General features: G+C 52.0%; 6 protein-coding genes across 6 annotated transcripts; 3 read left to right on the top strand and 3 right to left on the bottom strand.

The window, feature by feature from the left end:
* Positions 1–1,198: 1,198 nt before the first annotated feature.
* Positions 1,199–2,129, top strand: PUNSTDRAFT_134355 (uncharacterized protein; the record flags this gene model as incomplete). Its single annotated transcript, XM_007383825.1, has 10 exons — positions 1,199–1,287; positions 1,346–1,397; positions 1,462–1,574; positions 1,624–1,633; positions 1,691–1,732; positions 1,789–1,813; positions 1,875–1,909; positions 1,961–1,985; positions 2,047–2,058; positions 2,110–2,129. 10 exons carry the CDS (start codon positions 1,199–1,201, stop codon positions 2,127–2,129), a joined length of 423 nt encoding a protein of 140 aa, XP_007383887.1.
* Positions 2,130–5,179: 3,050 nt separating this feature from the next.
* Positions 5,180–6,929, top strand: PUNSTDRAFT_134354 (FAD/NAD(P)-binding domain-containing protein; the record flags this gene model as incomplete). The annotated part of the gene is made up of 3 exons (XM_007383824.1): positions 5,180–5,352; positions 5,417–5,810; positions 5,871–6,929. The coding sequence occupies 3 exons, from the start codon at positions 5,180–5,182 to the stop codon at positions 6,927–6,929; spliced, it is 1,626 nt and encodes a 541-aa protein (XP_007383886.1).
* Positions 6,930–7,128: 199 nt separating this feature from the next.
* PUNSTDRAFT_68092 (uncharacterized protein) lies at positions 7,129–8,525 on the bottom strand (the record flags this gene model as incomplete). Its single annotated transcript, XM_007383823.1, has 5 exons — positions 7,129–7,452; positions 7,515–7,654; positions 7,725–7,918; positions 7,986–8,354; positions 8,404–8,525. The coding sequence occupies 5 exons, from the start codon at positions 8,523–8,525 to the stop codon at positions 7,129–7,131; spliced, it is 1,149 nt and encodes a 382-aa protein (XP_007383885.1).
* Positions 8,526–10,268: 1,743 nt separating this feature from the next.
* Positions 10,269–13,353, bottom strand: PUNSTDRAFT_67234 (alcohol oxidase; the record flags this gene model as incomplete). The annotated part of the gene is made up of 21 exons (XM_007383822.1): positions 10,269–10,538; positions 10,601–10,665; positions 10,730–10,762; positions 10,825–10,875; positions 10,933–11,014; positions 11,065–11,087; positions 11,142–11,181; positions 11,229–11,302; positions 11,358–11,590; positions 11,645–11,723; positions 11,772–11,911; positions 11,966–12,144; positions 12,192–12,260; positions 12,370–12,465; positions 12,569–12,662; positions 12,725–12,799; positions 12,846–12,884; positions 12,935–12,973; positions 13,038–13,081; positions 13,134–13,195; positions 13,254–13,353. Coding segments are annotated over 21 exons (1,887 nt in total), but the record flags the coding sequence as incomplete, so codon positions are not given.
* A 1,426-nt stretch (positions 13,354–14,779) lies between these two features.
* PUNSTDRAFT_25514 (uncharacterized protein) lies at positions 14,780–16,063 on the bottom strand (the record flags this gene model as incomplete). Its single annotated transcript, XM_007383821.1, has 7 exons — positions 14,780–14,848; positions 14,902–14,969; positions 15,020–15,077; positions 15,126–15,304; positions 15,687–15,742; positions 15,839–15,934; positions 15,990–16,063. Coding segments are annotated over 7 exons (600 nt in total), but the record flags the coding sequence as incomplete, so codon positions are not given.
* Positions 16,064–16,586: 523 nt separating this feature from the next.
* Positions 16,587–18,784, top strand: PUNSTDRAFT_113665 (uncharacterized protein; the record flags this gene model as incomplete). Its single annotated transcript, XM_007383820.1, is given in 7 exon segments — positions 16,587–16,611; positions 17,119–17,210; positions 17,336–17,860; positions 17,906–17,939; positions 17,992–18,449; positions 18,559–18,686; positions 18,706–18,784. The coding sequence occupies 7 exon segments, from the start codon at positions 16,587–16,589 to the stop codon at positions 18,782–18,784; spliced, it is 1,341 nt and encodes a 446-aa protein (XP_007383882.1).
* Between the last annotated feature and the right edge of the window lie 1,230 nt (positions 18,785–20,014).

Raw genomic sequence — 20,014 nt, 5'->3', positions numbered from 1 at the left:
GAGTAGGCGACACGTTAAAGTCCAATAATACTCCAGCCTCCACCGCGCACAAAGAGCGGAGTCCCCGCATCCAAGCCCCACAACGCAGTACGTACATATCTCGTGCATGGGCACATGCGAACACGATCTACTTAGCTGGGAATTGCGGTGATTCCACGGTCTGCCATCGAAGACGATCGCGAGTGCAGCCGCTGCGCAGCGGCATTACAGGCCGTTGACATCCTTGGTGCACGATACACTCTGATTTTCCTCATTTCATATAACAGTTGTCGTTATCATGTCATCAAGAGATGCAAGAGGTGATACACACGCAAATATATATACATTGGTGCGTACGCAGGACAAATCATCCAAGAATCCCGCTGCTGATCATGAACAATGCCGCTGATATGCCTTTGAACTGCACGTCGTGAGTTGGCCTTCCTCGATGACACCGTCACGGATCCGGCAGGTTCGGCTGAAACAATCCTTTACACGCTGGTAAAGGAGTCTCGGAAGCGGATGCAAGTGACATCAACTTCGAAATAGCTGTTCAGTACTCGATATATAGGAACTTGAAGGTAGGAGCCTCGATCGCAGCGTACTATGGCGCAAGATATGACTAGAGCGGGAAATATGACATGCAGGACATCAGGCTCATGATAGAACGTCGGTGTGACAGACACCTTCAAAAGAGCGTATTGCCGTAGTAGGCGAAGGGCGCCGCGACAATAGTTTCCATCCGTAAGTATCATACTCGGACCCATCACGGATCATGAGGCGCTATGACCATCCCCTACGTTCTGAGATATATATACGTGCAAACTATACTAAGCCGCTATCCGGAGAATACGACGTCGGACTTATGGCTCTCATTTGGGCATATCCATAAGATCGGGTAGTTCGATCATCTTCCATTCAGCAGCAGGCACTGCTTTGCCTACTTATACACGGGTTTGTGATGATGGGAATAGGGCGGAGACATTCCGAATCCAAGAATAACTCGCAATCGCAACTTCAGGTATGTGGATGGGCCTTCTGGACAACACAGGTGATCGATATCTTGGACTGCCACCCCTTACGAAGCGCCCTGTATGATTGATCTGGTCGCAATTGATCCAGGGGATGTCTTCCACAGTCAACACCTTACATACCTGCGATTTATGAACGCCATAAGTATTTGATATAGGGTACGTCCTCACCATCCCCCGTCCTCGCAATGGCGTCACTCCTCGCAGACACCTATGGCGTGCTTTTTATCGGAGTCTCCCTCTCCGGCGTACTATTAGGGATCATGTGTCTCCAAATGTTTGTAACCGCTTCAATGTGATAATACTAAATGCGCATTGACTTTCCGCAATTACAGGTACATATTCTATAAAAGGTTCCCCCAAGACACGTTGCAGACCAAGGCGGCTGTTTGTCTGCTTCACATTCCTAACATCTCTGCTCGACTGATCTAAGTTTCAATAACGTCTCTAGGTCGCTACCACAGGCGTCCTCGACGTACTCACATTTGCCCTCAATCTTCATGGTCTCTACCACACGACGTTCGACAACAGCGCGAACTTACTCACCATCCTGAACCCGATATGGTGAATGATTCTTTAATGTATACAATAGAGATATGCTCAAAGACCTCAGGAGCTTCAAAGTATGTGAAACGGGACGCTACAGTGATCTTGTTTCAGCTTAACATTGAAATTCAAAGATTTCGGTGCTGCTAAGCGACCTCATATCTTCTGTACAGACTGTAAGTGTATGTTAATCCAACACCATATTACTGGGCTACTAAAATATGTGTCGCAGATGTATTGTGTAAGGCTATGGAAATGTAAGCATTGTGTAGTCACGGTTCAGATGTCAACTGAACATTATGCGTTTTCCGGCAACAGTTTCCAAGGAGAGAAGGTTTATGCCTGTTCTGGTGGTAAGTTCGCCTAAAACATCGTCGCTCTGCATAGTCTGACCTGCAAGAAAGACTGTTGCAGCCGTAGTGGGGTGGGGTGCGCTTATAAACGTGTGAATCTTGTCACTAGTCCCTGAATTTTTGAGGCATACCCACAGCTAGTGCCTTGAGTGAGTTATCTTACCATTGTATGAGTCATCATATCAATAACACTTGTGCAGTGAATGGCATTCAGACGTGAATTGTTTTCTCCCTATCGGAGACCTACGGTTGTTCTGAAATGAGAACAGAGTCAAGATGAAGACCTTGACGCAAGTGCAACTCGAGGGCGTATGTTGCAAAGAACTTGCACGCACGACATTACTGGGCTGAGCGCTCTCTCAGACAACTAATGTCTATTTACCGCTATCGGGAGCGATAGTCACAGACAGTACTGTGGCAATTGCTACATCTTATTATCTCTACAAATCCAGTCCAGATTTCGCTTCGTGAGTAAACCGTTCACTCACAATTTTGGATGTCATTGAAAGCGCCAGATCGCGCTCTGTGGTTGATAACATAATTATATGGGTGTTAGGAACAGGTGCTCTCACCAGGTATTAATTATATTGTGCCACTTCTCTATGATCCAAGCAACCGATTGATCACTCCTTAGCGTGACCGCAGTTTTGGTCATCATTTTGGTGAACTTAACCCTCCATGTTCTGTCGAACACCCATCTCAACTTCCTGTAGTTTGTCGTCAAACCACAGAGTCTCTTGTTCCTCGCCCTCGAAGTATGCTATACCAAATTGTACTTGAACAGCTACCTTGCAATGTCGGTCCTCTTCTCACCCCTCTTCGCTGTACTTCTCACATCTGTCTCTTGAATTATAGGATGAATTCGAGGGGGAAACGTCGCAAGAGTCATAGCCGGGTCATAGGGCTGGACATCATCCATCCGAGTGCCGAAACAGCATGGAACAATAACTTCCCAGAGCAGTCCAAATCATGATAGTCCATCGCTTCCGGCGCTCAGATTTTCGACTCTACTCTCTTTATGCTAAGCCACGGGTTGATGCTGAACGTACTATATATAGTAGACGTTGCCAAGAGGTTGATTGAAGGAGCATATGTGTAAGTGTGCGTTTTCGGGTCTACTGTGTTGGGTGCCAAGTACACACCACCGGGCTGCGACATACGTGATTGTCAACAGTGACTACAATTCCTGAGTACAGAAACTAACATTTCCAGCAAGCTTGTGTTCGTTCCGCGCTTCAGCTACTGCAGGGAAGTTATGAACGTCTGACTCACCGGGTCCGGCGCGACAGGAATACCGCAATTGATTAAGGTCTATAACACTAGTTGAGGAAAGACACAGGAAATGGGGGCATTGATATGACGAGCCCGTTGGAAGTCCAACTCTGCGGCAAGGATGTTTCCTGGAAATGCCGTAAGAAGCGGGCCTGATGATGAATCAGATCGATGAACGTCGTCATGGTCCTGGATAAGTCACCTGAGCCACCCTTCCATGAACCAAGCTCGATGCTGTGAGTTTTCCGCTTCTCCGGATCAGGATATACGAAGCTATTCGGATTAAGAGCGTTACTTTATTAGATAGGAAGTTGTATATGGCTCGCCTCTCAGTACGCGCAACGTATTTTTCTCAGTTGAGCTAGTTCCATCCAAGGTTACCGAGTCGTTGAAGGTCTGCGTTCCGAGGACTGTCAACGGATTATTATGTAATGGGCATAAGAGACTCGCCATCTATATCGGAAGCTGGAGGTCTCGTCCAGGTCCTGAAATCAAGAATGACTGGTGGAAGTAATGAACGAACATGAAGTTAATCCCAGAACTACCGCCGAGACCTTTCCCGCTGTGCACAGAGAATATCACTACGGGTTAGCTGACGAGGCCGAGAGTCGTACCGGTTCCAGATGTACGAATGTGCTTCGCAGAACTTCTGCTCGACCTAATGCTCTCAGTCAGTGAACCAGGGACTATACCCCCACAATCGGGACAGCTTGCCGTTTTGTGAGCTCAGACGTAAGCAGTTTTGCTAAAATGGCTTCTAAAGGATGCGGGACGCACTGTGGTCAGGCGAAGAGTCGAATATGAGAAGCATCCGCGGGATGCTAGAACGAATACATACAAATGTTGGGGTCGTTCAGGTTGGCCTCGCCGGATTCCAGAACAAGGACCGTCTTGGACCGCTGATCACATAGTCAAGCTGGCTTCCGGTCGGATCCTCGATCGTGTTTGCATACTTAGTCGGAGGGTCCACTCGAATGAGTAGGTGACGGGAAAGCCAGGCTAGATGGCAGCGAAGATGGGGGTGGTCTTTGTCTGAAGTTTTGCCTTGCCTTCCACGCATTGCGTCGCACACATACCCTCGTTCGAATATCCCACCGGAGCATGATAAGGACGCCTCGCGCCGACCGGTGAGGTGACATCGTTTGACCTTGAGACGGGACTGCACCTGGGGCAGGCCGCACACGCGTCCACTGGTTCAAGTCGCCAGCTGTGACCGATGTTGAACTCTATTCACAGCGCTTTCAAAACAGAGGGCATTCGATAAGTGTGGCCGTATAGTTTTATTTATATATGTCCCGAACACTCCGTCATTTATCGTGTGTTGACGCCTACTGCTGCATTGCACTCACTAGGGTAGGATACGTCGTGACAAGCAAAGCAACATGCTCAGGCGCTTGTCCGGGAGCAGTGTCCCAGTGAAAATGTTCAGATCGAAGGAGAGCATAGTTCACCTTTATGTACTGATAAGTTGAACGCGCGTAGGGGATCCCAAGTGAGGGGTTGCTGGCCCTTGAGGTTCGTATACGGATAGCTTTACCAAGTCTGGGTTGATTTCATCCAAGTGCCTGGTAGGAAGGGTGTACGGTGGTGGATATTTGAAACCTCGCGTGTCTCAGCGTATCTCGCGAGTCGCCGGACCCGGGACTTGCGCCGAGTCGCGCGTTCGGTTCATCCATTTATGCGACTGACTGGTTCACTTCATATTGCTAGCCTGCGGCGCACATCTCCTCTCTGGGTGCTTCACTTTCGTGTCTCAACGGAGTGTCTTCACCAAGTCCATGGATGTGAAGCCCGACTTGTGCACACTATCTCACACCACCATGCTATCCACGAGAATGCACGCGGGTCTCGACGCCGCCGAGACGAAACAAGCACGCAATTCATCCTCGTCCAGCGCTCACCGCCAGATTTCTCGGCCCATATAGATCTCGCTCTCATCAGAGCAGATCGCGTTAGAATCGACTCCTCATCTGCTTGAACTGTACTGGTCGTTCGACGATGCCGAGGACGGCGTTACCACAGACAAAGCCGAACAAGGTCGTGGTTATCGGCGGAGGTGCTACGGGTCTAGCGGCCCTTCGATCTCTGGTTCAAGCCGAACCAGGGTCTGAGAAGGGTCCTTTTGATGAAGTATTGTTGTTCGAGCGGCGAAAAGATGTCGGCGGGGTATGGTCAGTTCTCACTCGAAGTCCACCCCAGCTCCATTCAGCAGCGATGTTCTGACGAACAGTGCAGGTACCTGGATCCCGGCGTCGCAGACATCGAACAGTCGCTTCCAGCAGGTCATTCGGACGGTGTCTGGCCTATCCGCTCACCTTCCACCGACGCCTTGTACTGGCCCTCTCCTGCCTACACCAACCTCCGCGGCAACGTCCTCCCGCGTTTCCTCACCTACTCAGGCCACCCGTTCCCTCCGCTTGCAGAGGGAGAGACCTTCCCCTCGCTCCTGGAGACGCACGAGTACCTTGCAAGTTTCGCAAAGCCGCTGCGCCCGCACATCCGGTGTAACATCGAGGTGCAGGGGGTGTGGGAGCTCCCGCCGACAGAGACTAACAAGCCTGGAGGGTGGCGCGTGAATTACCGAGACTGGAATCGCGGTGGTGAGGTCGTCGAATCGCACTGGGACGCGGTACGAGCATATATAAACCTTCGAAACCCTCCGATCACTCAACGCTTTTCATGCCTCCAGGTTGTGGTCGCGACCGGCTGGTATGACTGGCCGGTATATCCCCCCGTTCCCGGTATCAAAGAAGCCGCCAAGGCCGGACGCGTGCACCACACCCGCTGGTACCGCGGCCCTGCCCCGTACGCGCACAAACGCGTCGTCGTCGTCGGCAACGGCAACAGCGCCAACGAAGCCGCGGCGCACATCGCCGCCCAGCGCGTCCTGGGTCAAGACGAGCCCGTGTACCGCTCGATCCGGACGGCGCAGTCGCACATGTTCGTGTCCCTTCCGGACGAACGGATCAAGGACGTCCCCGTCATCAAACGGTACGAGATGCCGACCGCGGACCGGCTCGACCTCGTGCTGGACGACGACAGCGTGATCGAGAACGTCGACTACGTCCTCCTCGGCACTGGGTACCACATCGGGCGTATACCCTGGGTTCACGTACTCCAGAACGACGGCGCGGGTCCGTCGCACGAGCCTATCTCACCCGCGCCTCCCCCGATCGGCGAGCCGGTACCACCCTTATCCGAGGAAGATTGGCCGCCACGTATCAAAGGCCTGTGGGCGCACAGCATTCTGGCTCGTAACCCGACGCTCGCGTTCATCGGCCTGCCCGTCAGCTTCACGCCCTTCCCGCTCGCGGACCTCATGGGTTGGCTCGTACGCAGCGTCTGGGACGGTTCGTACTCCATCCCTGAGGGCCTCGAGGCGCGGCTAGCGGAGGAGCGCGAGCGCATCGAGTTGATCAAGAACCGACGCGATCAGCTGCCTTCCGTCCAAGCTGCGCAGCGGGAGAGGTGGCTGAAGGCTCGCGATGCGGGGGACCCGGAGGCGCTGAAGAAGGCGGCACCGGATGCGGCGCCGATCGCCGCGGCGTATCACCTCCTCGCGCAGAATGGGGACGAGATCGAGCACGCGAAGGTGACGCGTCGGCGGGTGATCAGCGCGAAGCCGTGGCTGGATCAGCAGCTTACGCGTTGGGACGACGAGGAGAGAGAGCGGGCGAGGGCGGGTATGTACCAGCTCAGACTGCGTCTCATGCTCGAGAAAGCGGCGAAAGAGAAGCAACAGGTTTGATTCCGTGTATGAGTCAACATCCAGTAGAATATTATAGACGCCCAATAGGCTTCGGACTGCTCTAACGGCTCGGATGAGGGCCCGAACTCTTCCCTTACACCGATGTGCGGGGGTAACCATGGAGCGCGGCAACAACCAACGCTTGTTTGAAGTCCGAAACCTATCTGCGCGATGAACATGCGACGATGGCGATCACCCTTCAAGACAAGCCCGCCCAATCTCGGTACGCGGCCTGCAGCTCGATCACGAACGCTTGCGCCTCCGGACTCCGGCTACCTGGCGCTGCGTAGTTGTACGGGTTGCCGACGGGCTTCAGCCAAAAGTCGGCGTCGAAGTGCGCGAACGAGCCGTTCGGGTTGGGCGCGAAGAGGCCCTCGCGCGTGCGTTCGGCCTGGGCGATGAAGGTCTCGATCCCAGTGAGGGAGGCGAGGCGGTAGACGGTCGAGGCGAGGAGCGCGGCGGAGGCGGCGTCGAGGAAGGTCGAGCGGTCGTCTGCGTAGTTATGGAAGAGGCCGCTGGAGTGCTAGAGGTGTGGAGTAGGATGAGAGAGATGAACGAAGGAAGAGTGGGGGGAGGGGGGTATACCTGGTGTGCGTACATCGCGGCATGGATATCGGTTATCCAGTTGATAAGCTCCGCGCGTCGGCCAGCTGTGGCGAGGTACCAGGAGGATTGAGTGTAGGTCGCGAACACGCGGACCATGCCGGCCGCAACCAACGCATTTCCTGCATTATCGCGGAGTGCGTTAGAGGTAATAGTTGGGCCTCGGTTAGTTGCTGCACAGAAAGGATGCACCTGTCGACCAGTGCCCCTCGTCGTTCCCTGACTCGCCCAGGAGGATGTGTTTCCATAGCCCGCTGGCGCTGTTGTCGCGCAGGTAGTCGCGATAGAGCTTGATCTGGTTGAACGCCTCGTCAACGTCAGAAGAAGACTCGGTGATGGCGCCGTAGTAGGCCAAGAAGGGCGGGACCATGTACACGAAGTCGCTCCTAACCGCCACCAACACAATCCCATCAGCAGTCCGTAGAGAGTCGTACGAGCGACGGCCGAACGCACCACAATTGCACCTGCGCCGCGCGATGCGAGATCGCCCCGTCCGGGGTACGAGGAGCGACCTCGATGAGGTAGTTGCGTTCGCTCGTCGCGGCGGCGGAGTACTCGTGCCCGCGCTCGCCCGTCCAGCCCGCCAGGAGCACGGCGATGCCGACGCTGGCGGGATCGGCCGCAGAGACGTCGCCGGGAAAGAGCGAGACGGCGCTCCCGGTGCCCGTCGTGGATTGTTGAGCGAGCACGCGGTCGGCGATGATGAGGACTTCGTTGAGCGAGCGCGGGGCAGGTGAGATGGGAGGTACTGGGGCAGTAAAGACAGAGAAGGAGGGTGTGTCGAGTTCGAGGAGGGCTTCGGATTGGGTGCCGATTTCCCAGCTGGGGAAAGGTGAGAAGAGAGGGAAAGCAGAGGGAGAGAGAGGCGAACCTGTGAGTTGCGCCTTCGGCGAGACGTGCTTTGACTGCTGTGATTTGCTGGGCGTTGAGAATCTGCGCGTGACTTGCGGCGGCCATGGCGACGACGCCGAGAATGTAGAGATAATCGTGCATCTCTAGAACACGGGTGACCACTAGGGCTGCGAGTGTGCGTGTTCACTGGCGCGAAACGGACCCTAGGTGCGTGCTTCGAGTTACTTATGAGGCGGTCTGTCGCGTGTACTCCGGAAGGCGGACATGATCATATGGAAGCGTGTGTCGAGACAGATGCGTGGCGACGACGAAGCTGAGACCAGGGGGATGACCCGGTTACTTCAGGCTGGACGAAGATGTGAGTGCTTGGCTTGATGGGGTCGTCTAAGATATTGGAGTGGGGGATTCGTGCACAACTTCATGGCAGTACATAACCTCTATTTACGAGCGGCGAAGAAATCCCGCGACGAATGCAATATCCCGGGAAGCAGACACGTCATACGGAGTGAGACTGGAACCAACGGAGCTGCAGGGAACAAGATGGTATCCTGTTCCGGGCACGACTGGCTGGACGATCGCGGAACCCGGAAAATGTCGGAAAGAAGAGCAAGTCCGAGACATCGTCGAGAATGTTTGAGGGTCATTCTCGGTGTCCTACCAGGAGATTGAATCCAGCTGGAATATCATGAGCGAGACCCCTTGTAAGAGAACGAGAGGATTACAAAGCGCCTCCCGCTTCCCGACGCCCGACACGGCACGCGAGCATCACTGCCTTTTCGGGCGTGTAAATTCCCCTTTTAGGTAGGAGCTCGACCCCTATATCGAGTTCAGCGTGTTCTCTTCCCGTCCGACGACCCTCAGAATTCCCTTGATCCTTGATGAATTGCTTTCCCTGAGTATTCAATGCGGTTCACCAATCTCACATACCACGATCTATGCCAAACTACTTATTCTTCCCCTCAAATCGCGAGATCTTGGCGAAAACTCCCCGCCGCCGCTCGGTGCGCTCGTTATGACGCCATACCAACTGCCGCGGTCGATTGCTATTTCTCACTCCGAGATCTCCACCGCTCTTAGAAGTCTCTTGGCTGCTCTGGCAATTCCCATTCAGGAATAACACTTAATTATATATAATAGAGGCCTAGAGACCCTCCTAAAAGTATCTTACTGCTGCCAAGACGTTTGGATGAGTCCTTAAGGTCCTATGTGTGATTTGAGTAAACCTCGGACGCACATACATACGAATCACGTACCGTACACGAGAGCGCGGTGTTAATTGTGCCAGTTGTGGCAAATCATTAATCGCCCTGTTAGCCGCGTGTGCGACAGGCGCTGCAGGAGTCAAGGAGAGCAAGGAGATAGCGTCGTACACGTGCACTCTTCCAGAACAGGAGCCGGATGGATTAATTCGATCATTTCAGCGATATATCAACTAAATGAGCAATTCTGTCATGGCCAGTTCGACTCTTAAGTGAGAAGGTCCATCATTATTCACCCATCTACCGTTGTGGCTAAGCGGCTCACTCCGACCGAGTAAAGTCACTAGCCTCAGTGCGTTTATTATCACGTATCTCACTGGGATAGCACGGCGCATTTCGATACTCCCCGTGTGCACTCATGATCAAACTCATGCAAACGTCGTGTCTCCGTCTGGTACTAGGTCGCCCAACTGTCTTCGCAAACATCAGCTCCACAGGATGGTTGTTACATAAGTCGTGGGATGACATGCATATAGTCAGGGAGAGCTACACACCTAGAGCAAGTCCTATGCTCATTTGTCGGTCAACTTAAGGCGTTGAGGTATTATCGCCTTCGTCAAAGTAACGCTCAAAATATTCGTACGATTGCCTAGAATACGATGACATTCGTCATATTTGAACGTGTTTACTTCCTTCCCGGCCGCTTGTTTCCTGCTAAGCACTTCGAAGAGAACCGACCTTCCGGATCCCGCCGCGAATCAAGCAACACTGGATTCAGCTGCTTCCTTGATTTTGTCCGCCGCTGAAACAGTACTATCAGCGCTGAACCTGAAACGTGCTGAGCGAAGCTCTTACCTTGCTCAGCGATGGCATACACCGAAGCCAGCGGATGTGCGGCAAAGTGAAGTGGTAGAATGGATAGATCGACAACGCGAAGATTGGTCGTTCCGTACACCTGCGTCATGAATGAATTAGGTAGTCCAGAAATGTGCAATGATGTGTAATGTAACTATTCACCTTGAGATCCGGGTCTACAACGCCTCCCTTGTCTTTTGGAAGCATGGAAGCCGAGCCACACGTATCTTTGATGCCACGTATCAATAATGACTCGGACACTCTTCAACCGCGTTTAGGAGGCGCGCTTACGGAATGTAGTTCCCATTGTCTGCTTCATCCAGCCTGGATGCGCGAATCGACGAATAAAGTTCAGTGCTCAATAGAGAACGGTGAGTTTTCCGTACCATCCAATGCGGCATCATCTTTAATATCCGCGCCGGGGTTTACCTCCTTTACTATAATATTTTGCTCAATAAATTAGCAGATGCAACTATCCCATCGTATATGCATACCGATCATGTCCTTGAACGGGGCAACGTTAGACATATTGCGAACGAACTTGACAGTGTCGAGAAGGATATGAGCATCTGACCACTAGTCAGCACGTATTGAACCTGGAATGGGTATGTAGGGCACTTGCCGACTTCTCGCTGCATGTAGTGAGGATCTGATAATGAATTAACGTAAGCGCATCAGTTCTCGTGGAGAGATAAAATTATACCGTATGCAGGATCAACGCTGGGGTCGGAAGTCGTAGAGTGCTGCAACCCAATCAGTTAAAGTATTTCGAGAAAAGCCCAGTGCATACAATTGTTCCGCGCGAGAGGCAATAGTTACTGGCAGCCAGAACCGTCAAGTATTTCTTTCCCTTCTCTGGCATGTCTACGCAGCCATATCAGCTCTCGTTTAACATACTGTAATTGACGGCAAAGCTTACTAGGGCCGCTCATAAATCCGGGGATACTGATGATCTCGCATCCGGGTGCTCCCCCTTCAAGTCTCTCGAGCTGAATCTCGTATTGATCGACAAGTCCAGGCGAGAGTTGACTCCTATCCTCCATGACTTTCCTAGCATGCGCAATAATCTCGGGAGCGCGCCCAGAGACCTTGTCAAGACCGGCGAAGGCAAATCCAACAATGCCAGTGGTGAATATGCCTTCTCCCGCGACGCTTAATGATGATTCAGCTGCAGATTAGCCGCAAGAGTGAGTTCTGGATGCTTACTGCAGCTCCAGATGCTTTGAAGCAACTTCGGAGTCTTGTAAAATATCCAGCGTATCAAAGGACACGTCCTCGCGAAGCTCTGCAATGCAGCGTCAGCCAATGCTAGACAAGTTTTGCTAAGACTTACCCCAACTAATCCCGACGTATATGTGCTCCTGAACATTTTCTCCCACGGGCAGGTCAAGCTTAACGGGAATATTGATATCGTTCAGCACCGACTTCAGTCCAATACCAGACATTTCGAGTATTTGAGGGGTTTTCAAGGCCCTGATACGATAGTGTCTGAGTGTACCGACTCCGGAGGACATACATATGGCATACCCAGCGGATAGTATGATCTCACGAGCAGCATTAACGGCATGGACCTTGCCTCCAGAGTCGAACTCTACTGACTCTGCGACGAGCAGGCCGTCAGCACTGCTTGCAGTGAGGACCTTTCGGACCTGAGCTCCGCAGAGTACAGTTATATTCTCGCGGTGTGCGTTTGGCGTATAAAAAGCCTATCACTCATGAGCAAACAGAAATAGAAATGACGAGTCCAGCTTACGGTGACTGAATAAGTGCGGGTATGCGTCTTGGGATCAACCGTGTTCGGCGCAAAGTATACACCAGCGGGCTACAGTTTAACGGACCATTAGTAGATGTTGTTTTTTACAGGACGCGGGAGCTAACATTTCCAGCGAGCTAAAAATTCATTTGTACGTCAGCCATTGCATGAACGCGACGAACCTCTTGCTCACAGGGTCAGGAGCAATGGGAATACCGCAGTTGATCAGAGTCTGCATGACGCTCAATGAGGTTTCCGATGGCTGGTACTGGAACTGACGAACCTGCTGAAAATCCAACTCTGCCGCAAGGATGTTTCCGGGAAACGCGGTGAGAAGTGGTCCTATGGAGAATTTTCAATTAACAAAGCTGCGTCACATCAGAGTTACTCAGTGAGTCACCTGATCCACCCTTCCATGCACGGAGTTCCAGATTGTGGGCCTTCTGCTTCTCGGGATCCGGTGCGACAAAACTATCAGTTGGTCGGCAACCAATCATTATGAGGCCTTGTGCTGGGTTTAGAAGATGGCTGACCTTTCGGTACGTGCAGTATACTTGTCATAATTGTCCCAGTTCCAGCCCGGATTGCCTAGTCGTTCGATATCTGCGCTTCTGTATCAGTCCGAGAAATGATCCTCCCGCGTCTCAGTAAAACTTGCCATTGATATCGGACGCCGGAGGCTTTACCCAGCACCTGAAGTGAGAAGTCAGTACGTCCCTATGGGAAAGCACGAGGTGAAACACATGAAGTTGATGCCTGAGCTACCACCGAGACCCTTCCCGCTGTTCACAAGATGATATCACTTCAATGGCTCGGTATGCAAATACGTGGGAGGTCACAGCGTACCGGTTCCAAATGTACGATTTTCCATCGCAATACTTCTGCTTGGTCTAGTAATCATATCTAAGGTACGCAGAATACTTCGGAGCAGGATTAACTCACTGTCTGATGAGACCAGTCGTAAGAGGGATTGCCAAAATGACTGCCAAACGAGGCTGGGCGCACTGAACGAGGTAAATAGTAAGTCTAGTAGGTTAAATGGAATCATGCAATGCTGCTCACGAATGTTTGGGTCACTCAAGTTGGCTTCGCCGGCTTCAAGAACAAGAACCGTATTTTTTGGATCATCGCTCAAGCGTGCAGCAAGACAAAGCCCTGCGGTCTACGAAAGCAGTTACAACTAATGAAACAGCTGCATGCCTGATGCGAGTTTTGTGTACTCACCCCACCGCCTATGCGTGGTTTCAGTATTCACTTAGATATAGTATTGACTATGATGCCTACCGCATATCACATAGTCAAACGCCCGTCCTGCGATGTCCTCTGCCCTGTTCGTTGGTTTCATTGCTGAAGGAATACTGCGGGGATGTAGATCTGCAACTGACGAGTTGGTGGAGAAAACGAGCTCGTCTACCGACTTTATCTACCCTTCACGTACTCTGCTCCCAGGCTGCATTGAGTCCGTTACTTCATCTTCGAATCTATTTCTGTACCGCATGCATTGAGGTGCAGGCGCGGAACTGGTATGGAAGATAACTAGGGCCCTTTGTTGAGAGGCTGAAAAGGGTAATGTCATGATTGAGGGCCGTACATTCGAGGGTTGGTCAACTGTTATCTTGTCTGTCTAGTATCCAAAGAGGCAAGTCTACGACAGTGCGTTCCCAAGCACTGCGAAGCTGAGTAAGCGTTCGACACCCAGGTTATGGCATTGGGTTCCACGAACACACGAAATTTGCTTCAGTGGACACACAGATACACACTATTGATAGTTCTGCCGTTGAATATCAGTAAGTATCGCAACCCTCAACAGCTGACGGGCTTCTGCGAAGCGAAAACATTCCTTCACCTCCGCCAACACATTGATGTTAACTCATAAATATACTACGATAAGGCGGCACTTGCGGCAGTCATGATTAGCTAAGGTCCTTGACTATCGCACCGATGAACCTCCATATGTTCGAAAGCTCTTCTGAACATTTCATCATGTGTGCTTAGGAAAATATCACTAAATCTGCTGGGATACCGTTGTTGCGACTTTGTTCTGAGGTGATATGCATGGCGCCGGAATGACCAAGTATTTACGGAGAATTCCATAATCCTCCGGGATAATCTACCTAAGTACGCTTCTGTCCTTATATTGAATGTTCTTATGGCACATAAGTACGACATCAGGCCGAAATTTGTGTAAGAGAGTTGACATTCAAGGAAAGCTGTAACACATTGCGCTACAGAGGAGACAAGCTGCGTAGGCAGGGGCGCAACTTGTAGCTTACACCATTGCATTCTTCCTTTCTGTTGCACCTTCAATCTCGAGGCTGCCTGATTCGTAACCTTTAGCAGGCATGGTACTCCCGTCGTCAACATCCACTGTGCGTGTTACTGTGATGTTCATAGCATTTGAGCGCTTTCCAACGGGCTGAAGCTCGATAACATCAGGCCGTCGTGAGCCGTTGATACCCGATGTCCTCGCGAGTGCATCTTGCATGCTGACTTCATTACTATAATGTCCACCATGACGTGAGTTCAGCCTACACGAAATAATATCTGGTTGAGGGACATTTGTTTCAAGACGAGTCAACAGACACATACGAGGACAGCAGTGAGTTAGTATACAGTTTTGCCAGAGGCGTGTTGAATAAGAGATGAAGACCAGATGTCTGCGGTGAGCTTGAGTAGTCAACAACGTGAAAATGAGACGATCAAATCGTACACTGGTGAGAAATGCCACAAGGTCCGCCGTGGCGCACATTGCTGTGATAGCACCGGTGGACACAATCACTGTAATCTTATCAACAATGGATGCATATTAGTAAGCCCCTCGAACTAACTCCTAGAGAGTCTCGTGATAATATCGTCTGTTGAGCGAATTCCAGTTCTGTGTGCACGCTGAAGTACTTTAGCGGGTTTTAGAATGACCTGAGGTAAACCTCCTACCAGATGAAAAACCATCACCGTCGCAATCGCAACGTCAGCGACGGCTGCGCTAACAAGCCATGCAATCACAATGGCCTGGAATTTGTGGAACTGTCGAAATTCCGTAACGATACCACAAGCGATGGAGGTTCCAAGTCCGCCCACTTCAGTAAAAGAGCCGGTTGTTGTTGGTATCGATGCTTTTTGATGTGCATGGAAGACCTACGAAACTGTACTATAGATAGTCCCACAATGATAGCTGACGCCCATATAGATCCTGTGAAAGCTTTCACCCTAAGGATGGCAACAAAATGAGAAACGATGGATGGATGGTGATAATGTAGTGTACCTACCTCCACGCAAAGAAGCTTTGAGAAATCAAAGCAATAATTGCCTTGGGATGCCAATAAGCTTGACACGTGTATAGGTAGTCGATTCTGACGTACCGTCATTACTGCTTCTGTATTGTCATATGTTATGGTCAGCTGTAGGGAGTAGCATATCAGCATAGGCGATTATACCTGTATTGAAGACTGGGAAAGTTCCGTTAGCATGAGAGCACCGCATGTCAGAGAGACGCACCCCAGTTTGTAATGCCCAGCTCTGCCGGATTGTCTGTAAAGTGAAGTGATGAGTAACTGAATATGTTCGATTGGCAGGAGTTTTAACGCACTGAAGTCGACAACTAGTCGCAAGTACAGAAAGAGGGTATCGCTACGAGCATCCTGTCATACGAGGGCCGCTTATAAGGAGGTCGAACTAACAACACGGTATTCAGAGTATCGGCGAAGAATAGAAGCCCTACGAGACACTTGATCCAAACGCGGTCACTGCAATGTAATTCAGCGTGTGCGTCATGGTGAAATTCGCGTCACTGAAGCTCACTGTCTATACACTGCAAAGTAGAGATAGGTCTGGGTTATCATAATCCCGTAGAGGAGAACGTTCAACACCACCCCTGTTCCCTTCGTCAGCCGAGATATGCTAAATACTATCGAGACGCAAACCCAGGAAGATGGGTCCATATCTGCAAAGTCTATCAGATAGGGTGGACCGCATTGTAGGCACAAAGACACACAATAGCTCAACTGCGGACAACACCATTCTTCCCGAACAGTGTAAAGGGAGCGATAACCGAGGACAGAACAGCGAGGGAGGGGGTGAAGAACTTAACATGGCCCTGTATATACTGCGCTACCTGGACAGCATGTCGGAATGCAGTTCCTTCGTTACAGCCCGCATACCTACTCCCTCAGATACGTCGTTACCCCACAGTTGTCCGTGATACCGGTAGCAAGAATAGCACATGTTGGAATCCGGCTTACAACGCCACATATTGAGCTTTGACTTGGTTCGTGAGCCGGCGAACGCTCAGGCTGAAGGAATCGTCGTAGATCATTGTCACGAGGGTATCGATGGCTCTTGTGAACCTTTACCCACAATTCAGACGTAAGATTTCTACGCGCCAAGGGCTTTCCCAATATGTATATGACCTTGCTTGATCAGGGTGAGTTCAGTGTGTCGTAAACCACGAATTCCCCATATGCAGGGACGGTGACTCCTGCCTGGAAAGGCTCTTCCCCTGAAGCGGAAGAAGTAGCAACCGTGAGCAAATCCGGTCTATCGTATTGAATCCAGCTGTAGTGTTATTATTGGAACCGCTCTGTACGAAGCGGAGGGGCTTTGTGTGTGCAAGTATGCCGCATGATCATGCACGGACCTTCTAAATCAGAATGAGAGGCACACTATCGGAGAAGAATTGTATTGAATAGAACTGGTGCCACGCCGACAGCATTTTCGGACCGCTTTGTGTAACAGAAGCCAACCGCACCAGCCAAGCGAGGCATATATTCCAGACGGGAACGGCAACATGATTTTGCCGTAACCTTCGCGTGAGTAAAATTGCTTGAGCGCGTACGGGAGCGACGCCCTCACAAGAAGCCCGCAAGTCCGAGTGGTATTACCGATGACATGGGACCTTTTCGGCGTGCAACAAGGACCGAATAACGAGTAGAGAACGCTGCAGTCAAGCAGTCACCTCAGCCCGAGATAGCCACACCTCCTGTGTGGACGCTTGAAGCGACGAGATACTTCGCTCGGAAGATCGTCGAGTGTTTTCACGAGCGTGGTCTGAGACGATGACGACTTCTTCCAACGTGGATGCGACAGGTATAACCTCCGTGCAGTCTTCACCAGACGGTTTCTCTGCTGAAAACCACCGTAATCTTTAGGCAACGTGGATCCGCAATACCCCGTATCGCGGAATGCGCGGTGCAATCAGAGGATCGGAGAAGTCGGTTCCATTCAATCTCGTCTACGAAAACCCACCCGTAAATGCTCTTTCCCGTTTTGCGAGTCAAATCGTTTCTTCTGGAGATCACGATGATAGGAATAAGCCGTCGAAAGCGGAGAGACTCCGGGAGCTGGTGGCAAAATACTCGCCTGACTTTCCGGGTCACGAAAGCGTGTTGTGTTCTTCCGGCGGTAGAGAAGCGGTTATGATCACCAGAACCACGGGAGGGCTCGGCTCGGCTGCAGTTCATGAGCTGTTTGCCTGTGAAAAGGTCGCACAAGTGTACGCGCTCAATCGGCGGTCGTCCAAGAATCAATCCCTGCGGGAACGTCAGAGGAGCATCCTGCGATGCCGCGGCCTCATCGTCGATCTAGTTGACTCGGACAAGGTTTGCCTTCTGGAGGTTAATATGGCCTTGCCTAGATTTGCCCTTGACGGGAAGCTGTATGGGGAGGGGAGGTACGTCTCCATGCGTTGTCAGTGACGCTCTGCTGATGTTGGAGAACAGATGCGTTCTTCCGTTACCAGAATTATACACAACGGTATGAGTGCGTTCAGCGGATCAAATCGCGGTGTCCTGAACAAGATTTACAGCATACCCAGTCGACTTTAACATCTCGCTCTCGTCGTTCAAGCCGCAGCTCTTGATCGTGCGCAACATCATAGATTTTGCCCTATCTTCCCATCTAGCAACACCCCCGGCGATCAGATGCACGAGCAGGATTGCCGTCTTAGGTGGTACGCTGCATGTCATCTCTCTCTTCACGGTACTTCACCTCATCCCCTCGGTACCTGCTCGTCGCGTTGAGCCCGCGAAGGAGACGCCGTTAGAAGTTCCATCGTCCGCGATATGGAACGGATATTCCGAGTCGAAATGGACCGCGGAGCGGATACTTCAGCGCGCATCTGCCGCAGTGCCCGCGTTGAGAACCACAGTGGTTCGCGTGGGCCAGCTCGCAGGTGGGAAGACCGGGGACTGGAATACGGCTGAATGGCTGCCCTCGCTAATCGCGTCAGGCGCGAAGGTTCAGTGTCTGCCGAGTCAGCCCTCGGTATGCTTGTCAATGAGCTATTCGATCTGAGCCCATCGCGTTGATTTGATACGTCATAGGATATCACTTGGATACTTACCTCGACGGTGCCGCTCCAGTATTGCTGGAGTTTACCCTGGCCGGCATTGACAACATCGCTCCGGTGCTTCATCTTGCCCATCCGCAGCCCGTCGCGTGGGATATGGTCATGAAACACGTATCTGAGCGGCTCGGCGTGCCTTTGATATCTTACCCCCAGTGGCTCGATGCCCTCCAGAACGCCCTTGACCGATCCCACGAAGACGGAGCTCGAACATATGCGAGACCACCCGGCGACGCGGCTGCTTCCGTTTTGACCAGAGCATCGGCGCTGACCTAGACACGTGCGAGAACCGCGGAGCGTGACGAAGCGAGCGGGATAAGTACCGACGATGGACATGCGGAAGGCGATTGAGATCTCTCCTTACCTTGGCGACGATGGCGCCTTCGACGCACGACGATGTCGATAGATGGCTCGCGTACTGGCGTCGGATCGATCTCCTGGCCACATAGATGATTTTGGTCGTATCGTGGGTTGTAGATCAGCTTAGCTATCGGGAGTGCACAGCTGTGAGTGGACTTCTGCAGTTTTATGGACGTTAGGAGAAGCAAAATCCAAGACTCGGGGCATGATACCCAACAGACCAGCGCTTGAGATTCACTAGCCGTCGCCTTCGCGTCTTTGTAGGTCCAGTTGTTTGGGTTTCTTCCGAAATTGATAGGTATTTAAATGTGCGACAGCATCTCCTCTCCATCGCTCGAGCTGCATAGCCCTACGATGGACAGTACGAACGATCCCGCGCACAGTTTCCCAGATTATGGACGCCGGTCAGGTACGTAGGACGGGGCACAAACGGTCGTCGCTGGGGCCGAAAACGAGGGCGAGCGACGACCTGCAGTGAAGCGCCAAACCGCGACTTGATCGGAACTGTCGGAGTACATATACCGACCGTAGTGTCATGTAAGAAAAAAAAGCAGTAAAGCAAGACGCAGCGTTTGCCAAAGACCCGAGGGTTGGAGGCCTTTCTATGGCGCGGAGCAACTCAATGGTGCGGCGCGAGGCGGTGGTGAAGCTCGAGCCCAAGGTCAAGGTTCGTGGCCAAAAAAGCAAACGGACTGAACGAACTTGGACAAGCGCCGGCGAACTCAGGGTCACCGGGCCGAGGGCGTCCAAGGTTCACCGCCACGGGACTGAGATCGGAGATCGGCTTCCTTTCTGGGCTTGGTGCGTTTTCGGCAACGTTTCGCCGTCCTCGCGCGCGGGATGCTGTCCGTGCCTTGGACGGCGAACAGACATACATATGACGGGTGTCTGACTCTCTGAGACGCCCCTCTCCTCCTCCACTTTCTCCTCTAATTTTTTTTTGTTCTCGGCTTGTTGTTCCATCCTGGGAGACCGGCCAGACATCCCCATCAACGCCTGCCGTCCCAATTTAGCGCGTTCGCGACCGCAAAGACTCGAAGAAGCGCTTGCGCGCCCCCTTCACCGCCTCACATGTCCGGGCGTGCAGCATCAGGATCTGATTCGCCTCCCCGTCTTCCCCTCC

Source organism: Punctularia strigosozonata (genome assembly GCF_000264995.1).
Source record: "Punctularia strigosozonata HHB-11173 SS5 unplaced genomic scaffold PUNSTscaffold_6, whole genome shotgun sequence".
Taxonomy (NCBI): Eukaryota; Fungi; Basidiomycota; class Agaricomycetes; order Corticiales; family Punctulariaceae; genus Punctularia; species Punctularia strigosozonata.
This window is presented reverse-complemented; position numbering and strand designations above follow the sequence as displayed.